The following is a 21,415-nucleotide window of genomic DNA, read 5'->3' on the forward strand; positions in this document are numbered from 1 at the left end:
TCCGCGTCTTCTGACCACTAGGCGTCGGAACTGCCCGGAGTCCGGAGGCGGGGCTCCTGCTGACGCTCAGCGTTCCTCTGAGGGGCGGAGTCAAGGCTGGGGGAAGGCAGAAGAGGTGGGCGCCTCCTGGGAGACGCCGCAGGGTTTGGGAGGCGGGGCTTCGTCTAGGGCGGGGCTTCCCTCGAGGGCGGGGCTTCCCGGCGGTGGGACTCCAACCTCCCTGGCCGGTGACCCGGGGTGCCGTTAGGTCTGAGCGGTCATGGCGGCACGCGCGTTAAGGCTGCTGACCACGTTGCTAGCCGTCGCCGCCACTGCCTCCCAGGCTGAGGCTGAGTCCGAGGCAGGATGGGACCTGACGGCGCCTGATCTGCTGTTCGCGGAGGGGACGGCGGCCTATGCTCGCGGGGACTGGGCCGGTGTGGTTCTGAGCATGGAGCGGGCGCTGCGCTCGCGGGCCGCCCTGCGCGCCCTCCGCCTGCGCTGCCGCACCCGGTGTGCCGCCGACCTCCCATGGGAGGTGGACCCAGACTCGCTCCCCAGCCTGGCGCAGGCTTCAGGTGCCTCCGCCCTGCACGACCTGCGGTTCTTCGGGGGCTTGCTGCGCCGCGCGGCTTGCCTGCGCCGCTGCCTCGGGCCGTCGACCGCCCACTCGCTCAGCGAGGAGCTGGAGTTGGAGTTCCGCAAGCGGAGCCCCTACAACTACCTGCAGGTCGCCTACTTCAAGGTGCAGACCTGCCCGAGCCCCGGGCGGCTGGGGTTCTTCTGGGCGTGGTTGGTTCGGGGAATCTGGGGGGCGAGGGACGTGTCCGCGGAGAGGGAAAGTGGCCTCTTGGACGAGAAACTTTTCCGGATCCAGGGAGAGCAGGGACCCTGCCAGGAGACCAGCCTCTCCGGGTTCGCATAGGCAGATGGTGACCCCAAAAGTCCAGCCTCGGGTTAGGCACATGCCAAGCAAAACTTGGTCTTGTGTTACTCAGGAAGCTGCTTATAGGGAACTACAGCGGCAGCTGTAAATCCTGATTTCATTGTAAGTTACCCAGTGAGAAGCTAAGACCTTTCTACAATATCTTCCGGTTTGCTTTTCAGTGATGCTCTTCCTGCCGCCTGAGTGCAGCAGCCTTCTTTAAGGACGTGAGGTTGCCACGTCGCCAGTAGGGGCTGTCTGGCCCCTCCCTGTGAGGGACCCTCTGGCTAGTGTGTCAGGTTTCCAAAGAAAATGAACATTTTTAGGAATTCCAGAGTGCCTTAACTCCAAGTGTGCACCCAAATTTGGAGCGTTGCTGGTTTATGATGATAATAATAGCCAAAACAGACTTCCAGGCATTATTAAGTACTTTGTGTTTGTTAGTTCATTTAGCCAGATCCTGGCAATATCCTGTAAAATAGATGCTATTAATAGCCCCATTTTGTTTGGGGGAAATGGAAGGAGGAGCTGTGCAGGCTTATCTATTATATCCATAGTTTTAACAGACCTTCAGTTCAACTTAGAGACTTAACAAAGTCGTGGGGACCTCAGAGTTCCACCTCTGCACAAGCATTCTGCTTACACAGTTCTGCTCCATTCCTCCTAGTTTCCCAGAGGAATACCGGATTTGACACGAAAATAATTGGGCTGCGTCTTTGGTTATGTCACTTAACAACACTTAAAAATTGTTTGACAAACATTTACTAAACACTTACCACATTCCAGTTTTTGAACAGGTAATGTGCTTGACTTTGTATGTTTTTGTTTTACTTCGCTTTGCAGTTTAAGAGTCATTTTAGTAGAAGGGCTCCTGAAAGAGTATCTATATCCTGCTGTGGAAACACACCAGAGGGAAAATCTAACTGTGTGTCAGAGAAGTTTGACTTGAAAGAAGAGGTGACATTCGAAGCTGATCCCAACTATTGCTGGAGGAGAGGAAGGATAGCCATTTCCAACAGAGTAGGGCCAGAGTAGGAAGAGAATTCTGCAGACTTCATGGACCCATCATCAGAACTGGGTTGTAGGATGCTGATTCTGGAAACCATGTGGGATAACCCTTGGGAGAAGGAGAAAGTGGTGACAGAGTAAACCATTAGGAGATGACTGCAGTTGTCCACACGAGAGAGAGAAATCAGGTGCCTTGCGCTCAGAGGGTAAAAAAGAGCTGGAGGTGGAGTGAAGAGTATAGAGATGGAGGAGAATGGAGAAAGGCAAGAGTAGTGCTGAAAGATACAAGAGAGTCAGTCCATAAAAGGGACAGACATGAGAGAATTTCTGGAGAAGGAAATGGCAGCCCACTCCAGTACTCTTGCCTGGGTAATCCCATGGATGGAGAATCCTGGTGCAGGCTACAGTCCATGAGGTCACAAAGAGTCGGACATGACTGAGCGACTTCACTTTCACTTTGAGAGAATTTCTGATTTTACAGTTAGGGATACTGAGGGACAGAGATGGGGATTGTTGACCTTGGGTCACCTAGCTATTTGGGGGTCACAGCCAGGGCTGACTCCTTGTCTAGTGTGCATTTACTAGTGCTAAAGTCAGAAAAGAAAAAATGTTTTCTTGGCATATCAGTCATGTTCTGGGAAGAACTGACACAGTGGAAAAGACCCTCATGCTGGGAAAGGTTGAAGGCAGGAGGAGAAGGGGACAACAGAGGATGAAATGGTTGGATGGCATCACCGATTCAATGGACATGAATTTGAGCAAGCTCCAGGAGTTGGTGATGGACAGGGAAGCCTGGCATGCTGCAGTCCATGAGGTCACAAAGAGTTGGACACGACTGAGCGACTGAACTGAACTGAGGATTTACATTCATTGAGCTGGCATTTATTAAGCATTTAATATGTGCCCAGTGCCATGTGTTAAAAGCTGCATATATATCCTCTCATTTAACTTTCCCTGCAATCCTGTGAGATTAGGGGGTGTATTTATATATTTATTTATTCATTTTTGGCTGTGCTGGGTCTTCGTTGCTGTTCGGGGGCTTTTCTCTAGTTACGATGAGTGGGGGGCTACTCTCCAGTTGTGCTCGGGCGTCTCACTGCGGTGACTTCTCTTGTTGCAGAGCACAGGCTCTAGGGCACGCAGGCTTCAGTAGTTGTGGTGCACAAGCTTAATTACCTGCAGCATGTGGAATCTTCCCAGACCAGGGATTGAACCCCTGTCCCCTGCATTGCCAGGCAGATTCTTAACCACGGGACCACTAGCAGAGTCCCGGGAATGAGTTTAGAGAATAAACTTTAACTTGTCTAAAGCCCCAGCAAGAAAATAATTAAACCTACCACTGTTACCAGTCTGATACCACAACCCATGTTGTTAATCCTTATATCATCAGTGATTTCTTCTGGGCTCTATATATGAAGCTGTGTAATTTTGGTGTCTGGAGTCCATTGCTCTCAGCATTACTGTGGCCTGTAGCACATTTCTTCCCCTCTCATATTTCTGTAAAGTCACCAGTTTTAACCTCATGAGCCCTGGGCTTTGAAAAGTCAGAAGATGTCATGTCTGGATTTTGTATAGGACCTTAAGACTTTTCGCCACCCACCTTTTCCTTGAATGAGTCAAAAACACATATGCGAAAAAAAAAAAAGCTTTTTTTTTTTTTCTAGGCAAATTCTTAGGCATGGTCTAATTGTTAACTGCACTTTTCCCCCTACCCCTAAATCCTTGAGTTCTTGGACTTTTTCAGCTCAATCCCTACATCTGAATCTCGAGACTGTATTATCTCAGGCAGTCAGTCTTCCATAGCATTCCCCCTACAATAACACCTTTGTTTTAGAATAGAATGTTTATACTTTTGAAGCATGACCTCCTGTAATTTGAGGAATCCCTAATCCTGATTTGAAAAATAGATGAAAATCTGTTCAGGGCCCTGTGCTTCTAATCTCTGGTATGTAGTTTCTTGCAATTGGTGTGTTTTCTGGGCTTGGGAGGGGCTTGGACACACTGAGTGGAAGGCTCAGGAAGGCAGGGATTTCCTGTTTACTGTGAACTGCATATTCAGACTTCAGAGTTTGCATGTGACAACAATGTTTTTATTCTTCATCCTTAGATAAACAAGTTGGAGAAAGCCGTAGCAGCAGCCCATACCTTCTTCGTGGGCAACCCTGAGCACATGGAGATGCGACAGAACCTGGACTATTACCAGACCATGTCTGGGGTGAAGGAGGCTGACTTCAAGGATCTTGAGGCCAAACCCCATATGGTGAAAAAAAAACAAAAAATGTTATCCTCTTCTCTCACTCTTTTTTTTTTAATTTTTATTTTTTTAAATTTTTACTGAAGGTTAATTACAGTATTGTGTTGGTTTTGCCATACATTCACATGAATCAGCCATGGGTGTACATGTGTTCCCCATCCTGACCCTCCCTCCTACCTCCCTCCCCATCTCACTCTTTATTATAGTGACATTCACTAGGGTTGTTTTCAGATTACAAAAGTAATGTATGTTCATTGTACAACGTTAGAAAAATGCAAATACATAAAAAAACCGGAATTAATTATCTCTAACAGTGCTGCATTCAGAAAACCAGTGGTTGATATTTTGGTCTATTTTTTAAGTCTTCAGTACCTAATTTTCATGGGCTTCCCTGATGGCTTAGTGGTAAAGAATCCAACTACCAATGTAGGAGACAAAGGGTTCGATCACTGGGTCAGGAAAATTCCTGGAGAAGGAAATGGCGATCCACTCCAGTATTCTTGCCTGGGAAATCTCATGGGCAGAGAAGCCTGGTGGGCTACAGTCCATGGGGTAGCAAAAGAGTTGGACAAAACTTAGTGACTAAACAACAGCAACAAATCTAGTTTTTAAACCTAATTTGGTGTCATATTGTGTATATACTTTTAATCATCCTTTTGAATTAACATTTTATCATGTACTTTTTCTCATGTCTTCAAATTTTCTTTGAAAACACAATTTTTAATAGCTGCATGGTAATCCATCTTATTCATCAATTGTATTCATTTACTTATCGAATATTTTTGGTTGTGTAGATTTTTGCTTTTCACAACAGTGGGTGGTACCATATTCCTCAGTGTTCTTATTCTATTTGTTTAGCAGCTGGTGGCTCAGACAGTAGAGAATCCTCATATAATGTAGAACCCAATCCTGGGTTTGATCCTTGGGTTGGGAAGATCCTCTAAAGAAGGGAACGGCTACCCACTCCAGTATTCTGGCCTGAAGAATTCCATGGACCAAGGAGCCTGGCAGGCTACTGTCCAATGGCATAGTATTTTTATAAAGGGCTTATGTTCTAGTATATTAATAGAAATAGGCATATTAGAGACAGTATCAGAATAGCTTTGAAAGTAAAATGTGTACATATAGTACTTTATACAACTCTACACAGTTTAGGTTTTGTGTTTGTTTGTTTTTAGTGATTCTGTGACAAATGAAAATGGTTACTGTCCACAAGAAGGGAGCTGTGTCCCACAGAGAGCAGAAGCAGAGTCTGTAATCAGCAGTCCTTACTGCCAGAAAGATTGCTTTCATCCCCTCAAACCACATTCTAACCTCTAAGAGTTCAATTTTTTAAATTAAATTTTATTTTGAAAACTTTCAGCCCTACCAAGAAAAAGTGCAGGAAAACGACAATGAGGGACTTCCCTGGTGGTCCAGTGACTATGACTCTGAGCTCCCAATGCAGGGGCCCCAGATTTGCTCCCTGGTCAGGGAACTAGATCCCACACGCTGCAGCTAAGAGTTTGCCTGCTGCAACTTAAAGATTCCACGTGCAGCAACTAAGACGCCCCGCACAGCCAAATAAAAAATTTTTTTTAAGAAAATGACAGTGAATTCCCATATAGCTTTCATCTAGATTAAGTTAGATGCTTTTAAATTTCAAAAGAAACAAGGAAAGACCTTTTCTAGGATGCCTTCATTATACAGCAGCCACCCTTTCCGTCGGTAACCTGCGAGGTCTAGGGGGACGCTCGCCGAGGTGGCCGCGGGATAGAAGGGAGAGCCGTCTGCCGCCTGCCTGGCATCTGAGTACCCCTTCCTCCCAGTAGCACGAATTTCGGCTGGGAGTGCGCCTCTACTCCGAGGAGCAGCCGCAGGAAGCTGTGCCCCACCTGGAGGCGGCGCTGCGCGAGTACTTCGTGGCGGACGAGGAGTGCCGCGCGCTCTGTGAAGGGCCCTATGACTACGACGGCTACAACTACCTGGAGTACAACGCCGACCTCTTCCAGGCCATCACAGGTGCGGGCCGGAGCCCCGCTCCTGATCGGGCCTGCTGGGCTCTCGGGGCGGCAACGTGGTTCCGTAGACACGGCCTCTTAGGTCTCATTCCTGAATCTCCTAGAGCTGGGGATCCGACTGAAAACTGCTTCCTCTTGATTTGTTCATCTTAAGCAGAATTGGAATCCTGGAAGCTGACCTTACGGTTCTCCCTCTCTTCGATTCCTTTCAGATCATTACATCCAGGTCCTCAGCTGTAAGCAGAACTGTGTCACCGAGCTTGCTTCCCACCCAAGTCGAGAGAAGCCCTTTGAAGACTTCCTGCCATCTCATTATAATTATCTGCAGTTTGCCTACTATAACAGTAAGGTCTACTTCCCTCTTTCTCAGCTGCTTTTAACTAAGCCTAAGGCAAGGAAGGCAGGGATCGTGGCCACTGTGCTTCTTTGGCCCCTTTGGCTTCTCTCTGTGGCTCTGGGAGGCACTGTGCCAGGTGATCCTTGGGTACCTTGTTACAGGCCACCTCCTGGGAAGCCAGTATCAGCAGCCTGAGAAGCTGGGAGACGGAAACTCTAGGACCTCACTGGTCCCCTCTATAACATTTATAATCTGATTTTGCACTTGAGTTATAGTAAGGGCTACCCTGGTGGCTCAGATGGTAAAGAATCTGCCTGTAATGCAGGAGACCCAGGTTCAATCCCTGGGTTGGGAATATTCCCTGGAGAAGCGATGGCTACCCACTCCAGTATTCTTGCCTGGGGAATTCCATGGACAGAAGAGCCTGGTGGGTTACAGTCCATGGGGTTGAAAATAGTTGAACATAACTGAGTGACTAACGCTTTCACTTTTTTCACTTTAAGTTATAGTAAAGGCAAGGATGTATTTCCATTTAAACCAGCTCACAGGACATTTCCCAGCCCTTCTCCTTCATAACAGCACTGAGGCTCTAGAGAAGAGAGAGGGGCATGTCAATATCCAGAAAAACAAGTCAGCGGGTATTTACCGAGTTCCTGCTGTGTGCTAAAGTAAGCCTTGTAGCGTGTTTAAGAATGTATGCTTTTATAGTTGAGGAAACCAACACATATCAACAAAAGAGGCAATCTGCTATTATAATCTTCCCTTCTCTTCTGAAAGGCCATAGGGGAAAAAAAAATAGGAAGATGGGAATATTCCTGATATTGGTCTAATGAGTTGGACTATTAAGGCCAATGTTTGAATTACCTGAGGACACTGAGCACCTTAAAATCAATTACATATTCTACGTGGATTCTGTCATTTCTCTCCCCTAATCAGGCAGTTGTGTTATGTAGCTGGTGCCTCCTGGCCGTGTCATCACCTTGAGCTGTGCTGAGACTGAACTCTAGGTGGTTCGTGGTACCCAAAATGAGATGCTTTCTTTTCAGCCATTTTTTCCCCTTTGCAGTTGGGAATTACACACAGGCCATTGAATGTGCCAAGACCTATCTCCTCTTCTTCCCCAATGATGAGGTGATGAGCCAGAATCTGGCCTACTATACAGCCATGCTTGGAGAAGAGCAAGCCAGATCCATTGGCCCCCGTGAGGTGAGAGACTTGCGTTACTTAGGGCCGCTGCCAGCTGAACCCAGACCAGAGAGCAGAGTGGGATAGAGAAGGGGGAGCCAGCTGCTGCTTGGGCAGGGTGAGGCAGGGTTCCCAGGCAGGCGTGAATGCATGGGAAGCGTAGGGAATAAGCCGGAGCCTTCATTAGCACAATCTGGGCCCAGAAGTCTGTTCTCTGAGTTGGCAAAGAAAAGCAGAACTGCAAAGCAGCCACGTTCTTTGCCTTTTTTAGCATCCCTACTTTAAGACTTGATACTGTTTGGCCAAGATTAATCATTTTCTACTTCATGCTAACTTTTTTTCACTCACTACTTTTCTGCCTCCATTTTCCTTCCTATCCCCTCTTCTTTCTGCCATTGTCTGATCTGTCCCTGTTTCAGCATTAATCCCATATCCTTCCAAAAGTGGAAGGAAAATCTATGTGATACAAAGTCTAAAATGAAAAGTACTGAAGTGAAAGCACCCCCCCACCCCTGCACTGTTGGGAGGACTGTACATTGTGCTGTTCATTTAACAATGGCTATTTCAGGAATTACAGGTGATTCTTTTTTATTTTGCTCATTTGTATTTTCTAAATTCCCTGCAGTGAATGAGTATTATTTTTGTATTAAAAACATGAAAAGAGAGGACTTTCCTAGATGTCTAGTGGTTAAAACTCCACGCTTCCACTGAAGCAGATGCAGGTTCGATCCCTGGTCAGGGAACTAAGATCACATGCCTCAGGGCATGACCAAAAAAAATAATAATAATAAAATAAAATAGCCTAAAACACACACACACACACACACACACACACACACACACACACGAAAAGTTCTCTGTTTTAACTCAGTGAAGTTTGGCACTGTGAACCTTTTTGTGCATATGCCATGCACAGGCCCTGGATCCTCTCCTTGAGCCCAGAACAATGAGGTGGATTTAAAATCACTAATATAGGCTCAAGTCCTGACTCTTCCACTTACTAGCCATGTGATTTTTGGCACATCGTGTGGGATCTTAGTCATGCTGCTTTGCCCTTCTGAGTCTGTCTCTTCTGCTATAAAATAGGACTGTGGTTCTTGCTCTGGCTTCAACACAGGATGAGTGTGAAGGTCAAATGAGATAGTGAGCTGGGACTTCCCTGACGATCCAGTGGTTAAGACTCAGCACTTTCACTGCTGTGGGCCAGGGTTCAATCCCTGGTCAGGGAACCAAGATCCCACAAGCCTCGGGGTGCAGTCAAAAAAAGAGAGAGAGTAAGCCAACAGGCACTGTACAACATGTTGTGTGGACAGGTAGCATCACAGGGGTCTGGACAATGGTACATGAGTAGCAGTTGGAGGGTTTTCTCACCTCTAACCTCAGTTACCTCTTGAAACTAGGGGGCTTATCACTGTGGCTCTCAATCACTTGTGTCCTGCTGGCCTCACCCAAACCCCAGCCTGTAAAATTGGCTATAACTTTGGATTAACCTTTCACTTTGTCAACAGCAACAACAAAGATAAATAGCTATGATTGTTCTAGAAGCCCCTCAGTTGTTAATGCATCACATCTCTTGGACAAATGAAAGGGATGAGAAAACAGGTCCACCCCTGGGCTGTTTAACCAATGATTCAGTGGCCAGGGATTCACCCCGCAGCTGTACTGCACACTTGTGCAAAGGTAATGTGCACAGCTGTGCATCAGAACACTGCTGCTGAAAGCAAAATAACTAGAAACAAGCTCAACGCCATCAATTTGGAGACTGGTTGAATCAATTTTGGTACATTCATTCAGTGTCATAGAAGATAACTCGTAAATTGCATGAGTAGATTACTATGCACCAATATGATATTGTCTCCATGATAATAATTTTAGGTAAAGAAAAACATTTAACCTAACTGTTCCTGGAGATTATTTCCCCACCCCCAACCCCCAGACATGGGCCTGTAGGTCAGGGGTTGGAGGAAAGACCTGAACATTTCTGTTTATGTCTGCCAGCTCTCTGTGGGTTTAGCTGTGCATGTTTTACCTTCATGTCTTTTTGAGTGCCATCTGAAACCACCTTGGAAAGGTATACAGTGTGACATTTGTAGGGTACTGCAGTGAATAGACTAAGAGAGGTGCCAGCGAGCTAGAGTGGACACATGGGAGAGAAGGGAGTGCCTGGAGAGTCAGGGAGAGCTTTGCAAGAGGCAGTGGTGGTGACATTTGGTTTTTAAAGCCTACAGTAGGTGAATGAGTCAGGGAAGGGCCGTTTAGAGGAGAGCAGTATGTACAACACCTACACGACTATCCCACGCAAATGGAGGAGGGTGCCAGGGAGTTGCAGGCAGTGGGGCCCGGAGGATCAGATTCTGAAGGTTCTTGAGTGCCTCTCCAGGACCTTGGACTCTATGCGGCGGGGAGTGGTGAGTCCTGGAAGGGTTTGAAGCAGCCTGATGAGCTATGATGGTGGAGGGTTCAGAATGGGAGGTGCTGGGGGCCGTGTGGCACTGAGAGAACTGCCAAGGCCTGAGCGAGGCAGGGGCGCCAACCAGGTGGAGGAGGGAGGTGGAACTGGCAGCCTGGGTTGGGGGTGGTTTTCACTCCTCCCTTCTCTCCATGTCTAATTAGGTACCCTGTTCCAGTCTGGGACCCACTCCAGTATTCTTGCCTGGAAAATTCCATGGGCAGAGGAGCCTGGCAGGCTAAAATCTATGGGTTGCAAAGAGTACGACATGACTTACAGACTGAGCGATAGAGCACACACCCAAAATTCCCAGGCTGGGAGACCTGTGTGTGTTGCTGGCCACAGGGCTCCAGAGTGTACAGGTGGCAGGGTGGAAGGGACGCACAGCCTCCCTTCCTGCCCGCTCTCCAGCCCAGGGTGGCTAACTTTTCCTCTGTTCACTGGGAGAAGCAGGTACATGATGTGGTAGAAACAGACTTCCCATTCTGGTTGCTGGGGCACTTTCGTGTTGAAAATAAGCACCCTTTAAATGTGTGTGGCATTTTATAGTTTACAAAAATCTTTCATAGCTTTTCTTTCATTTGATTCTCATAACAGTCCCGTGAGGTGGCATCACCAACCTACCCTGAAGTTAGAAACCAAGGTTCTTCCTTCCTAGATCTGGCGTCCTGAGAGTCTCCAGTAAAAGGAGTCCTCCTCTTGCCATCCCCTGCCGTGCGGAGACTGTCATGGTCTGCTTTGGCTGCCAGATGGTGGCCACCTGGCTTTGAGATGACACTTCTGGCCTCTTTGCTCAGTTAAGATTCCCCTCACCCTTGCCCTTGATGGCCATATTAGTGAGTCTTGGGCAGAAAGAGAAAATGAGTGGTCAGTCTACCATTTCTAACTAGCACCACCCTTCTGGTAAGAAGGTGACTCACGTCTGTTGAGCCCCATCCCAGGCCAAGAATTGAGCCAGATCTTTACACCCATCAACTCGTTGAGCTGGGTGTTAACGCACATCATCTCATTCTGTCATCACGGGTGCCCTGTGAGGTAGGCACTGTTCTTTCTTTTTTAGAGATGAGGACATTTAGGCTCCAAGAAATGAGTTAACCTGCACGGTGGCCTGTCACTGCCTATAATGATGAGAATCTCTGCTCCCCTGCTTTCTCCCAGTGCCAGCATAGTTCTGACACAAAGCTGCCACTTGGAAAATCAGTGTTTAAAGAGTAAGTGGTAGAAGTGGGGGTTGAGCCTCATAGGGCTGCTGCAGAGGGTTAAAGGAGTTAACACATATCTAGCTTTGTGTCCAGCACTTGGTGCAGGAGGCCAATCATTTCAGCTCCTCAGGAGGGACTTCCCTGGTGATTCAGTGGTTAAGACTCCATATAATGCAGGGGGCCCAGGTTCCATCCCTGCTCAGGAAACTAGATCCCACATGCCATGACTGAGTTCACATGCTGCAACTAAAGATCTTCCATTAAAAAAAAAAAAATCTTGCATGCACAGCGAAGATCCTGAGTGTCACAACTAAGACCTGACACTAAGATCCACATAAATAAATATTTTTTAAAATAATTTTATCCCTTAAAATTTTTTAAAAATGAACTCCCTTGAAAATTTCCATCTTCCTCTTATAGGTAGGCCTCATTGACGCCTTTGAAGTTTTCCTTATTGCCCTCATCTTTTGTTTCAACTGACACCGTCTTCTTTTTCTTTTCCTTCCTTCTTCTGCTGCTAGGAGACTAGCAGGGCACCAAGGGAAAGGTGGGATCCGGAAGGCACTTAGTTTGCCTACCCCGGGTAAGCCCACCAGTGGGAAGGGCCGGGTGCTGGACCCCAGTGCTCTTTCTGCAGCTGCCTGGCTCCGGGGAGAGATCCCTCTGCTCCAAGTCTGAGGGGAGGCACATGACACAGGATAAAGCACACGGACTTTAGGACTAGAGAGACCCAGCCTTGGACATGGGTCCCTGCTCTGCTGTTTCCTGTTGTGTCACACCACAATAGGACACAATATTGTCCCTCTGTACCTCAGTGTCCCCGTCTGTAAAATGGGGATAGTCAGATCAGCCTCAAGGTGGCAGTAAAGACTGAATGAATAACACAGGAGTCACCTAACACCTAGTTTTTAAGTTGTTTGTTTTTCCCTGAGTACCAAACTCCTGTAAAAGTACCAAACTCCTTCTTTGAAGACTAAGTGTTCCTGAGAATCCTCAGGTTTTCTGTCTCAGAGAGTAATGGCAGAGGAAGGAAGGGGACATTTTCCCTTCAAGGGAAGCCTGGCTACGCCACCCTCAGATACGCTGCTTGTGACAGGCAAGAGGAACCCTCGAGCACAAAAGTGAGGTTTTTGTCCCAGACGGGGACGGACACACGAATGGTGGTAGGAGAGGAAGCCTCGGGCCGCACTGGGAGCAGAAGTGTAGAAGCGGGGTGGAGGGCAGGGGTGTGGGGGGCTGAGAGCTAGCGGCAGGGCTGAGTTCCAGAGCGTCCCTCCCGCTGTGTGTCCTCAGAGTGCCCAGGAGTACCGCCAGCGGAGCCTGCTGGAGAAGGAGCTGCTCTTCTTCGCCTATGACGCTTTCGGAATTCCCTTTGTTGATCCGGTGAGCCAGGGTGTGGGGGTGAGGGGTGGGCAAGGGATGGGGTGAGCTGTACACCAGGTGACCCCGGGGAGAAGACCGGTGGACAAGAGACAAGGGGGAATTCTGGCTGGCTAGTTATAGGTGACTTGGTCCCAAAGACATCTCCCTTTGTCTCCTGGAAGGGGTCTGGTGAGGAGGTGGGCTTCCTGTAGGCCCTGGTCCACGCATCAAGACCTAAAGGATCCACCAGGCCCTCTGGCACTGTTCATTTCCTCCTGCTCTGCTTTTAGGATTCATGGACTCCAGTGGAGGTGATTCCTAAGAGACTGCAAGAGAAACAGAAGTGAGGCCCTTGAAGAAACTGCATGAGTGGATCGGTGTGATGAAGCACTTGAGGCTTCCCGAGCCCAGGCAGATGTGAACTCCTGGCAAGGGGTGGGCAGGTCCAGTCTGGGGAGCCGGGGTGGAAACCTGGGTTGGCCCTGGGATGCAGCGCTCAGAGTGGCTGTGCTCACAGGTCAGAACGGGAAACAGCCGCCCGCATCTCCCAGGAGATCGGGAACCTTATGAAGGAGATCGAGACCCTCGTGGAGGAGAAGACCAAGGAGTCACTGGACGTGAGCAGGCTGACCCGGGAAGGTGAGAGGATGGGCTCGGGGCCACCTTGGCCATCGTGGGGGCAGCAGGGCCAGGGTCCCCATGTCCGCTGGGCAGCTCCCGTGAGAGGGCAGCCTCAGGAGCTGAGCTGGCACGGGTCACAGTCAGGGTCACCCTTCCTTACTCACCCACGGGACTTCTGCCTGCAAAGATAACTGAGAATTGGCCTTTGGTTAAGAAATAAGACGCCTGTGTCACGGGGACATTAGTTTAGTTCACTTCGGTAAGTATTTAGAGGAGAAAACTCGTCTCCTTGACCGTTTCCTCCCGACTGCCATCATCCATTCTGTCAGCAAGCCTCAGAATCTTCAGATGTCGTTTGGTCCCCCCTTGCCTGTCCCCTCCAGTCCACTGGCGAGGCCTAGCAAGTGGGACTCTGCTCTCTGTCTATCTCCCCAATCCTTTTCCTGTCCCGTTGCCTCAGGCCAATGACAGGCTCCCAGGCCCCCCATCTGCACCCTTCTTTCCTCTTCCAGTCTGTCCTTGCCCCTTCCCATCGGGGGGCAAGACCAGTCTCGGAACACTGGGACTCTGACACCATCCTCCTTGTCTCCCCTTTAACCGTAGGCTCCACTCTTGCCTTGTTTACACCTTTCCTCATCCTGAGCCTCTCTCCGCCCACAAGTCCTTGTTGAGGTCTATCTGTCCTCCTACACACTTCCTACCATCCCTACCCATGCGGCATCTCAGATACACCCCCACAGAGTCTTTCTTAAACTCCAGGCCAGTCAGGAGCCCCTGCCTATTATTTATTTGTTTGCGCTGGGTCTTAGTTGCGGCATGCAGGATCTTTAGTTGCAACATGTGGGATCTAGCTCCCTGACCAGGGATTGAACCCAGGTCCCCCTGCATTAGGAGCACAGAGTCTCAGTCACTGGACCACCAGGGAATTCCCTCCCCTCCTCCTTTCTGTTGAATTTTCAAGACAATCTGTGCTTTCACAAGGCCTGCTTTGTGCCGCTTATTGTGTGAGTATTGAAACAGGTTCTGTCTTCAGGTGTTAATCCTTCACCTCTTCTAGCACAGTGCCTGGCACATGCTGGGGCTGGAGTAAATAGAATTGATTTGGTCTCTGGTATGTCCCCAGCACAAAGAGATACCAGGGGGAACTGAAGAGAGAAAGACTGGTCGTTATGGTTGCTTCAATGAACAGTGGTTAATTTAAGAAGATTAGCACATTAAAGAACTTGTTCATTGTTCGTTTGTTTTCAGAGAGCTTTCACTCTACTCTGTTATTTCTCTTGATTCTCATAACTGCCTGAGAGGTGGGTTTGGGCAGATTGTAAAATCCTCATTTTTAAATAGATGATGATATGATGGTGGCTAAACTTTTTTTTTTTTTTTCCTAATTGGAGGATAATCACTTTACAGTGTGGTGCTGGTGATAGGTAAACTTTTAAGCATTTACTCCATGCCAAATATTGTGCTAAACTTTTTAAGTTGTCTTATTATTCTTTATATTAAGCTTATGATATACCAGGAGAAATTGAAGAGAGAAGGACTGGCCTTTAAGATAGTATTTTGCAGATGAGATAAGGCTCAGGGAGGTTAAGTAACTTGCCAAGGTCAGACAGCTAGTAAGTAGAGGATCCAGTTCTTTCTGGTCTTGAGCTCACGTTATAGGAACGTCTATGATGTTTCCCCAACGATGTGTGAAGGCCCAGGAGCCAGCAGCTGTGGAACAGTGCTTGGACCTCCTGTCCTAAGTTCCGTCCTCTGGTTCAGCCCACCTTTGGAAGTGACCAAATGGAAGGTTTCTCTGGTAAACAGGAATCAACTGGAATTTCTATTCCTTACAGGAAGGTAGTATCTGATGGAGAGTGTCTGAACCACTGCTGGATTTAGCCAGTCTTGTCATTGCTTTGCAGGTGGCCCCCTGCTGTATGACGGCATCAGACTCACCATGAACTCCAAAGTCCTGAATGGCTCCCAGCGGGTAGTGATGGATGGCGTCATCTCCGACGCGGAGTGCCAGGAGCTGCAGAGACTGACCAATGTGAGGGAGCCCGGTGGCCACACTGCCTCCCTGAGGGCCCAGCATCCCCCGACTGGGTGCCTCTTAGGTCTGGACAGTTGCCTGCCCCTTGCTCTGGGCAGTCGACCGCCTCGTCCCGGGCTCTCAGCTGCCTGGCTAACTCTACCTGTTCTGGGGGCCTCCTAGGCAGCAGCAACTTCAGGAGATGGCTACCGGGGTCAGACCTCCCCACACACCCCCAGCGAGAAGTTCTACGGTGTCACCGTCTTCAAGGCCCTCAAGGTAGGGTCAGTACTCTGTTCTAAGTGTGGAGAGGAGGGAGAAGGTGCCCAGGCTTTGATGGGGAGTTGGAGATGGTGGCGGGAAGGGGAAAAGTATCTGCCTGTCAGCATTCCGGCTGCCACCGAGGCAGGATAAACCACGCTGGGTGAGGCTGACCTTTGAACCATGGCTCTTAAGTGTAATAAAATTGAGGCAAGCAAGTAAGACTAAGCAAGTAAGCACATTAAAGACCCCGAGTTTGAGAGTGCTTTCTGAAGAACAGCTATACTTTAAGAAAAATATTTATTTTTATTTATTTGGTGGCACTGGGCCTTAGTTGCAGCATGCGAGAGCTTTAGCTGTGGTATGCGAACTCTTAGTTGCAGCAGTGGGATCTGGTTCTCTGACCAGAGATCAAACCTGGGCCCCCTGCATCGGGAGCACAGAGTCTGGACCACAAGGGAAGTCCCAGAATGGCTCTACTTCTGAGCAGGATGCATGAGTTACTTATAAAGAGAAGTGTGGAGGGGAGGGGAGCGGGCGATGGCAGAGGGTCACGTGCGGGAAGCAGAGGGACTGCGCCTTCACGAGCTCGAGGAGTGGGGCCAGGTGCCTCCCTGGTCTCTGTCGGCCTCCAGAGAGAGGGGCGCCCAGGGCCCCTGACCCAGGCTGACCACTGCTTTCCTCGGCAGCTGGGGCAGGAAGGGAAGGTTCCTCTGCAGAGCGCCCACCTGTACTACAACGTGACGGAGAAGGTGCGCCGCGTCATGGAGTCGTACTTCCGCCTGGACACCCCGCTCTACTTCTCCTACTCCCACCTGGTGTGCCGCACCGCCATCGAAGGTGGGCCTCCCTCACCCTGCAACCCCGCCCGGCAGACCCCCAGGCACTGGCCGGGCGCGCCGGGACGGGGAGAAGAGCAGGCACGGGCCCCTTCATCCTGCTGGGGAACCAGCATAAACGAGCGCAGTCCGCGCTGCGGAGGAAGTTAGAGGCAGTCTCCCTGGGCAGTCAGGAGGGCTTCCCAGAGGCGGTGACGGCGGTTACACAGGATGAATGGGGGTTGTGGAGTACATGGGGCGATGGAGGATGTTTAAGCCAGAGGGAACCGCAGCCATGTACAAAGGAGTGGCAGCACTGATCCACCAGGAGTTGGGGGGAACTAAGAAAGTTGCCATTTCTGGAGAGGAAGGTCAGGGAGGTAGGGGGACCGGGCAGCCAGGTGAGGCTGGCAGGGCCTCAGAGGCCGAATCGCAGGGTGCTTCCAGTTGGAGATGACTTAGAGGCTAAACAACAACCTTCAAGAGCCTTTTTCATCCTCTAAGTCAGTGGTTCTCAGCATCAGGGTTGGGCATACAGGTGTCTTTAGATGAACCATGAGCTGTGTTTTAAGTACCACATTTGTGAGGGAACTCCCTATTTTATGAGTTAGGGCACACTGGCGGCCACTCACCGTTCACTCCCCCTCTGTCACATTCCCTTTTGCGTCCTTGCGGAGGGGTGAGGTACGCCCAGTGTCCAGGACTCACATATGACCCACAGCCGGGTCTGTCCTGCCAGAGCCTTCAGTGGCCCGGCGCTGACGTTCCACTGATGGTGGCAGAGGTTAGGGCTTTACTGTCCCTCAGAATGTCTGGAATCCTGCCATAATCTGGGCATACCAAAGGAATATGCCAAGCTTGCAATATGCACGGTCTCCAGGTGGGGGCGCCCTGGGGCCTGGCCAGCAGGAGGCCAGTGGTCAGGCAGGGGAGGGCTGGATCAGGCCTTGTCTTTATTCCACCAGTGTTGAGGATTTAAGGTTGGTCTTGCTGCTGTGTCAAAAGACTCGAAGGTGTGGATCAAACCAGAGGAAGGGAAGCTGGTTGGCAGTGACCCAAACTCACCCCCAGGCCAGCAGGAGAGCTGCACGGCAGTCCCCTGAGAGCCCCGGTGCTGACGTGTGTCCCCTTGGCCGCAGAGGCACAGGCTGAGAGGAAGGACGGGAGCCACCCCGTCCACGTGGACAACTGTATCCTGAACGCCGAGGCCCTCGTGTGCATCAAGGAGCCCCCTGCCTACACCTTCCGGGACTTCAGGTGCCAGTGGTCCTCAGGTCCCCAGGGCCCCGTGCCTTGCTCCCTCCTCAAACACATGCATGCTTGGGACCAGCTCTTGCCAGAGTCCAGGACCCTCTGGGTTGGAAATCAGACAATATGGGAATGGTTACAGTGTAGTGGGAGAACAGAATGGAGAGAGGAGGACGTGGTTCAGAGAAGGGCATGCTGGGTGCTCAGGGCTGAGGGTCAGGAGGCAGGAAGGTCAGGAGTCCTGTTCGTGAGGCTTCAGAGAAGGTTCTGGAAAGCTTTCTTCCTATGAAAGGCCCCCCTCCAGCTGCTGGCTGGGAGCACTTGGAGGTGAAGGCACTGGAGCTGCGGGTTTTCTCGGGGGCGGGAGGAGGAAGTTGGTGTCGAGATGCCCTCTCTGCCTTTCCCAGTGCCATTCTTTATCTGAACGGAGACTTCGATGGAGGAAACTTCTATTTCACTGAACTAGATGCCAAGACCGTGACGGTGAGTGCACCCGTCCGTGGGAGACAGAAACCCTCAAGGTGCAGTGGGCAGAATGGCCGACTGGCCTTCCTGGTAGCCAGCACTCCCCTCCCCAAACCAGGAGGCCTCTGACCCGTCACCTTTCCTCTTTAGTGCTGGGCTTTGGGCAGCCAGGCAGAGGAGCCACCCCCCAGCCCGACCTGAGTGACCCCATGTCCCTTCTGAAGGCAGGTTCCAGTCTCTGACCAGTGCACCCGCCTCGCTGTCCCCTTTAGGCAGAGGTGCAGCCCCAGTGCGGAAGGGCTGTGGGATTCTCTTCCGGCACGGAAAACCCGCATGGAGTAAAGGCCGTCACCAGAGGGCAGCGCTGTGCCATCGCCCTCTGGTTCACTTTGGATGCTCGACACAGCGAGAGGGTGAGAGCAGCTGGTGCTGCCATGGCCTGTTGCTGGTGGGGCCCCTGTTCTGCTTCCTCCTTCCCCAGTCCCACTGCCGATGCTTAGGCGGGAAAGAAACGCTGGGCTGGGGGGTCCAGGGAGACTCTGCTCTGGCACTGTGTCACCGTGGTCCCCGGCCCTTCCTTCCTTGTCAGTAGGGCTCCAGGTAGGGACCTAGGGGGACAGGATTGGGGGGTGACCCTAGTTCTCGGTCCCTCACTGGGTACCATCTCTGCTGCCTCTGCCCATGACCTGCTAGGAAGAGGATGAGATCGGAGGCCGCAGAGGAAGCACCTTCTTGTTCTCCAGGAAGTAGCACCTAGGCGATGGTGAGTACCTGGTCCAGAGGCCTCTCTGAACAGCCAAGGGTTTGTCCTTGCAGGACCGAGTGCAGGCGGATGACCTGGTAAAGATGCTCTTTAGCCCAGAAGAGATGGACCTCCCCCACGAGCAGCCCGAGGAAGCCCAGGAGGGGACCTCCAATCCCCTACAGGAGCCCGTCTCCAGCAGTGAGTCAGGGCACAAGGATGAGCTCTGACAGCTCCCATGGATGGTGATCAGACCCACACGAGGGACTCTGTCCTGCACCCTGGACTGGCCAGCCCCGGGTGAGGAGCAGTGGGAACCTAGGCCTGCCGCCCAGCTGAGGGGGCTCTGCTCACGGCCATCCGCATGGTGCTACTGCTCTCGGAGTGGACATGGCGGGATGGCCCTCTCCCCTCCGGGCCTGACTGAGGGCTCAGGACGCAGGCCACGAGCCACTCTGGGGGCCCGCACAGGCAGCCACGTGACAGCAATACAGTATTTAAGTGCCTGTGTAGACGACCAAAGAATAAATGATTCGTGGTTTTTTACCTGGTGGTTTGTTCAGTGTGGAAATATGCCCATTGGCCCCAGAGGTCTCACTTGATGAAAATTGTTCTGGGCAGGACGCAGTGGCAGGCCCGGTGTGAGGAGGCACCTGGCTTGGCCACTTCCTGTGCAGCCTCAGGCCAGACACTTAACCTCGGGGACCTCAGGGTTGTCATATGTACGAGGGGGACCATAATCCCCGGTCTGCCCACCTCCTGGGCAGTTGGTGGCCCAGAGGCGGTATCGGATGTGACAGCATTTTGTAAACTGGAACGCTCTGGGTGGATGGCAAGGATTATCTTTAATCCTTCTCTGGCAGCCAGCATCGGTCAGCAGTGCCCTGGCGTGGTGCCCCCGTGTCGGCCACATGCATCCTGCTCTGCTGTCTGGCTTCTGGGTCCTCAGACCTCAGGGTCTCCATGTGCAGGACAACACACGCCTCTAGGAGGCAGAGTGAGAGACCTACAGCTTCAGCTCCTCTGGCCTCAAGCTCATCTCCCATCCTGGGCTTGAGAGGCAGGGGGGTCGTAAGTTGGGAACCTGCAGTCTGAGAGCCCATTTATTCATTTAAGCCGAGTTTATTTATTGAGCACCAGCTAAGTGTCTGGTGCTGGGAATATGGAACCAAACAAAACAAGTCCCTGCCCTTGTAGAGCTTATACTTTAGTAAGGGAGACAGGTAACAAACACATAAATGTGTGTGTATATGTGTGTGTGTGATCCTTTGAAGTAGATAAGAGAGCAGGTTAGGCCCTAAGTGGGGAGCAGCAACAAAGAGGCCAGCCTGGTGGCACAGAGCGGGCAAGGAGGGCAGCCAGTGAGGTCAGGGTCCTGGGGGCCCTGGGGGCCATAGGAAGCACCTGGGCTTTGACTCAGTGGGACAGGAGCCCTTGGAGGATTTTGAGCAGGGAGTGGGGGCGTCTGACTTCTAAAGGCCTCGGTGAAGAATGTAGGTGGAAAATGGGCTACAGGAGCAAGTATGGAGACAAGGAGAGCATAGCAAAGGCTGCCGCATGGACCCTGGGGAGAGATGGAGGCAGTGTGGATCGGGCGTTGGCAGTGGAGAAGGTCAGGTTCTGGATCTCTTCAAAATAGAACCGAAAGGGACTTCCCTGGTGGTCCAGTGGCCAAGACCCCGCATTCCTGACTTTGTAGGGGCCAGAGTTTGATCCCTGAACAGGGAACTAAGATCCCACGTGCCACAGCTAAAACCTGGCACAGCCAAGTAGATAAATATTGTTAAATTTTTTTTTAAGTAGAGCCAACAGGAGTCACTGATGGGTTGGCTGGCACAAAAAGAAGGAACAGCAAGGATTTAGCCTGAGCAGTTGGGGAAGTGGAGCCACCCTTTCCCCATGTTGGGCAGACTGCAGACGAGAGGGCTATGGGCATGGAAATGAGGAATCTGGTTTTGTGTGTTTTGCTCAAGTTTGAAGAGCCTATTAAGCAGAAGATTCCTGAATCGAGTTCAGGGAGAGGTGGAAGCAGGAGTTGACATTTTGGAGGTTGCCATCAGCACATGGTGGGTGTTCAGAGCCAGGAAGCTGAGGTCAGTGCAGACAGAAGGAGTCAGAAGACTGGGCCGGGCTGCAGGTGGCTGGAGGGCAGTGAGGTCCAGCAGAGGACATGAGGACCAGCCATGAGCAGGGAGCCAAGATGTCTGGTCCTGGAAGCTGATGAGAGTGTTTCAGGAAGGAGGGGGTGAGCAGTGGTGTCTAAAGCTGCTGAGAGGTTGAACAAGCTAAGAACCGGGAACCTGCTTTTGAATTTGGGGATGGACGTGGAGATCAGTGAGAACTTTAGCAAGAGATGTTTCAGTTGTCTTTCAAGTGAGAAGGGGAGGAGAATGAGTGGTGCTGGCGGGCGCAGACCACTCTTCTCAGGAATTTAGCTCTACTCGGGGGCAGGATGAGCTGGAGGGAGATATGAAGGAACAGTTGTTTTTCTGCTCGTGGGAACCATCCTGTAGGGACAGTCACTATTCCTTTAGTCATTGGTGGT

The 21,415-nt window shown here is 50.9% G+C and overlaps 1 protein-coding gene across 1 annotated transcript; it reads left to right on the plus strand.

The window, feature by feature from the left end:
* Window positions 1-259: 259 nt before the first annotated feature.
* P3H1 (prolyl 3-hydroxylase 1) lies at window positions 260-19,373 on the plus strand. The gene is made up of 15 exons (XM_068963932.1): window positions 260-724; window positions 4,020-4,172; window positions 5,978-6,167; window positions 6,379-6,510; window positions 7,570-7,709; window positions 12,633-12,722; window positions 12,992-13,044; window positions 13,219-13,340; window positions 15,227-15,354; window positions 15,520-15,615; window positions 16,287-16,437; window positions 17,555-17,672; window positions 18,071-18,146; window positions 18,401-18,541; window positions 18,945-19,373. Exons 1-15 carry the CDS (start codon window positions 260-262, stop codon window positions 19,098-19,100), a joined length of 2,211 nt encoding a protein of 736 aa, XP_068820033.1. The 3' UTR covers window positions 19,101-19,373.
* The last annotated feature ends 2,042 nt before the right edge of the window (window positions 19,374-21,415 follow it).

The sequence above is a fragment of the Capricornis sumatraensis genome, chromosome 2 (genome assembly GCF_032405125.1).
Source record: "Capricornis sumatraensis isolate serow.1 chromosome 2, serow.2, whole genome shotgun sequence".
Taxonomy (NCBI): Eukaryota; Metazoa; Chordata; class Mammalia; order Artiodactyla; family Bovidae; genus Capricornis; species Capricornis sumatraensis.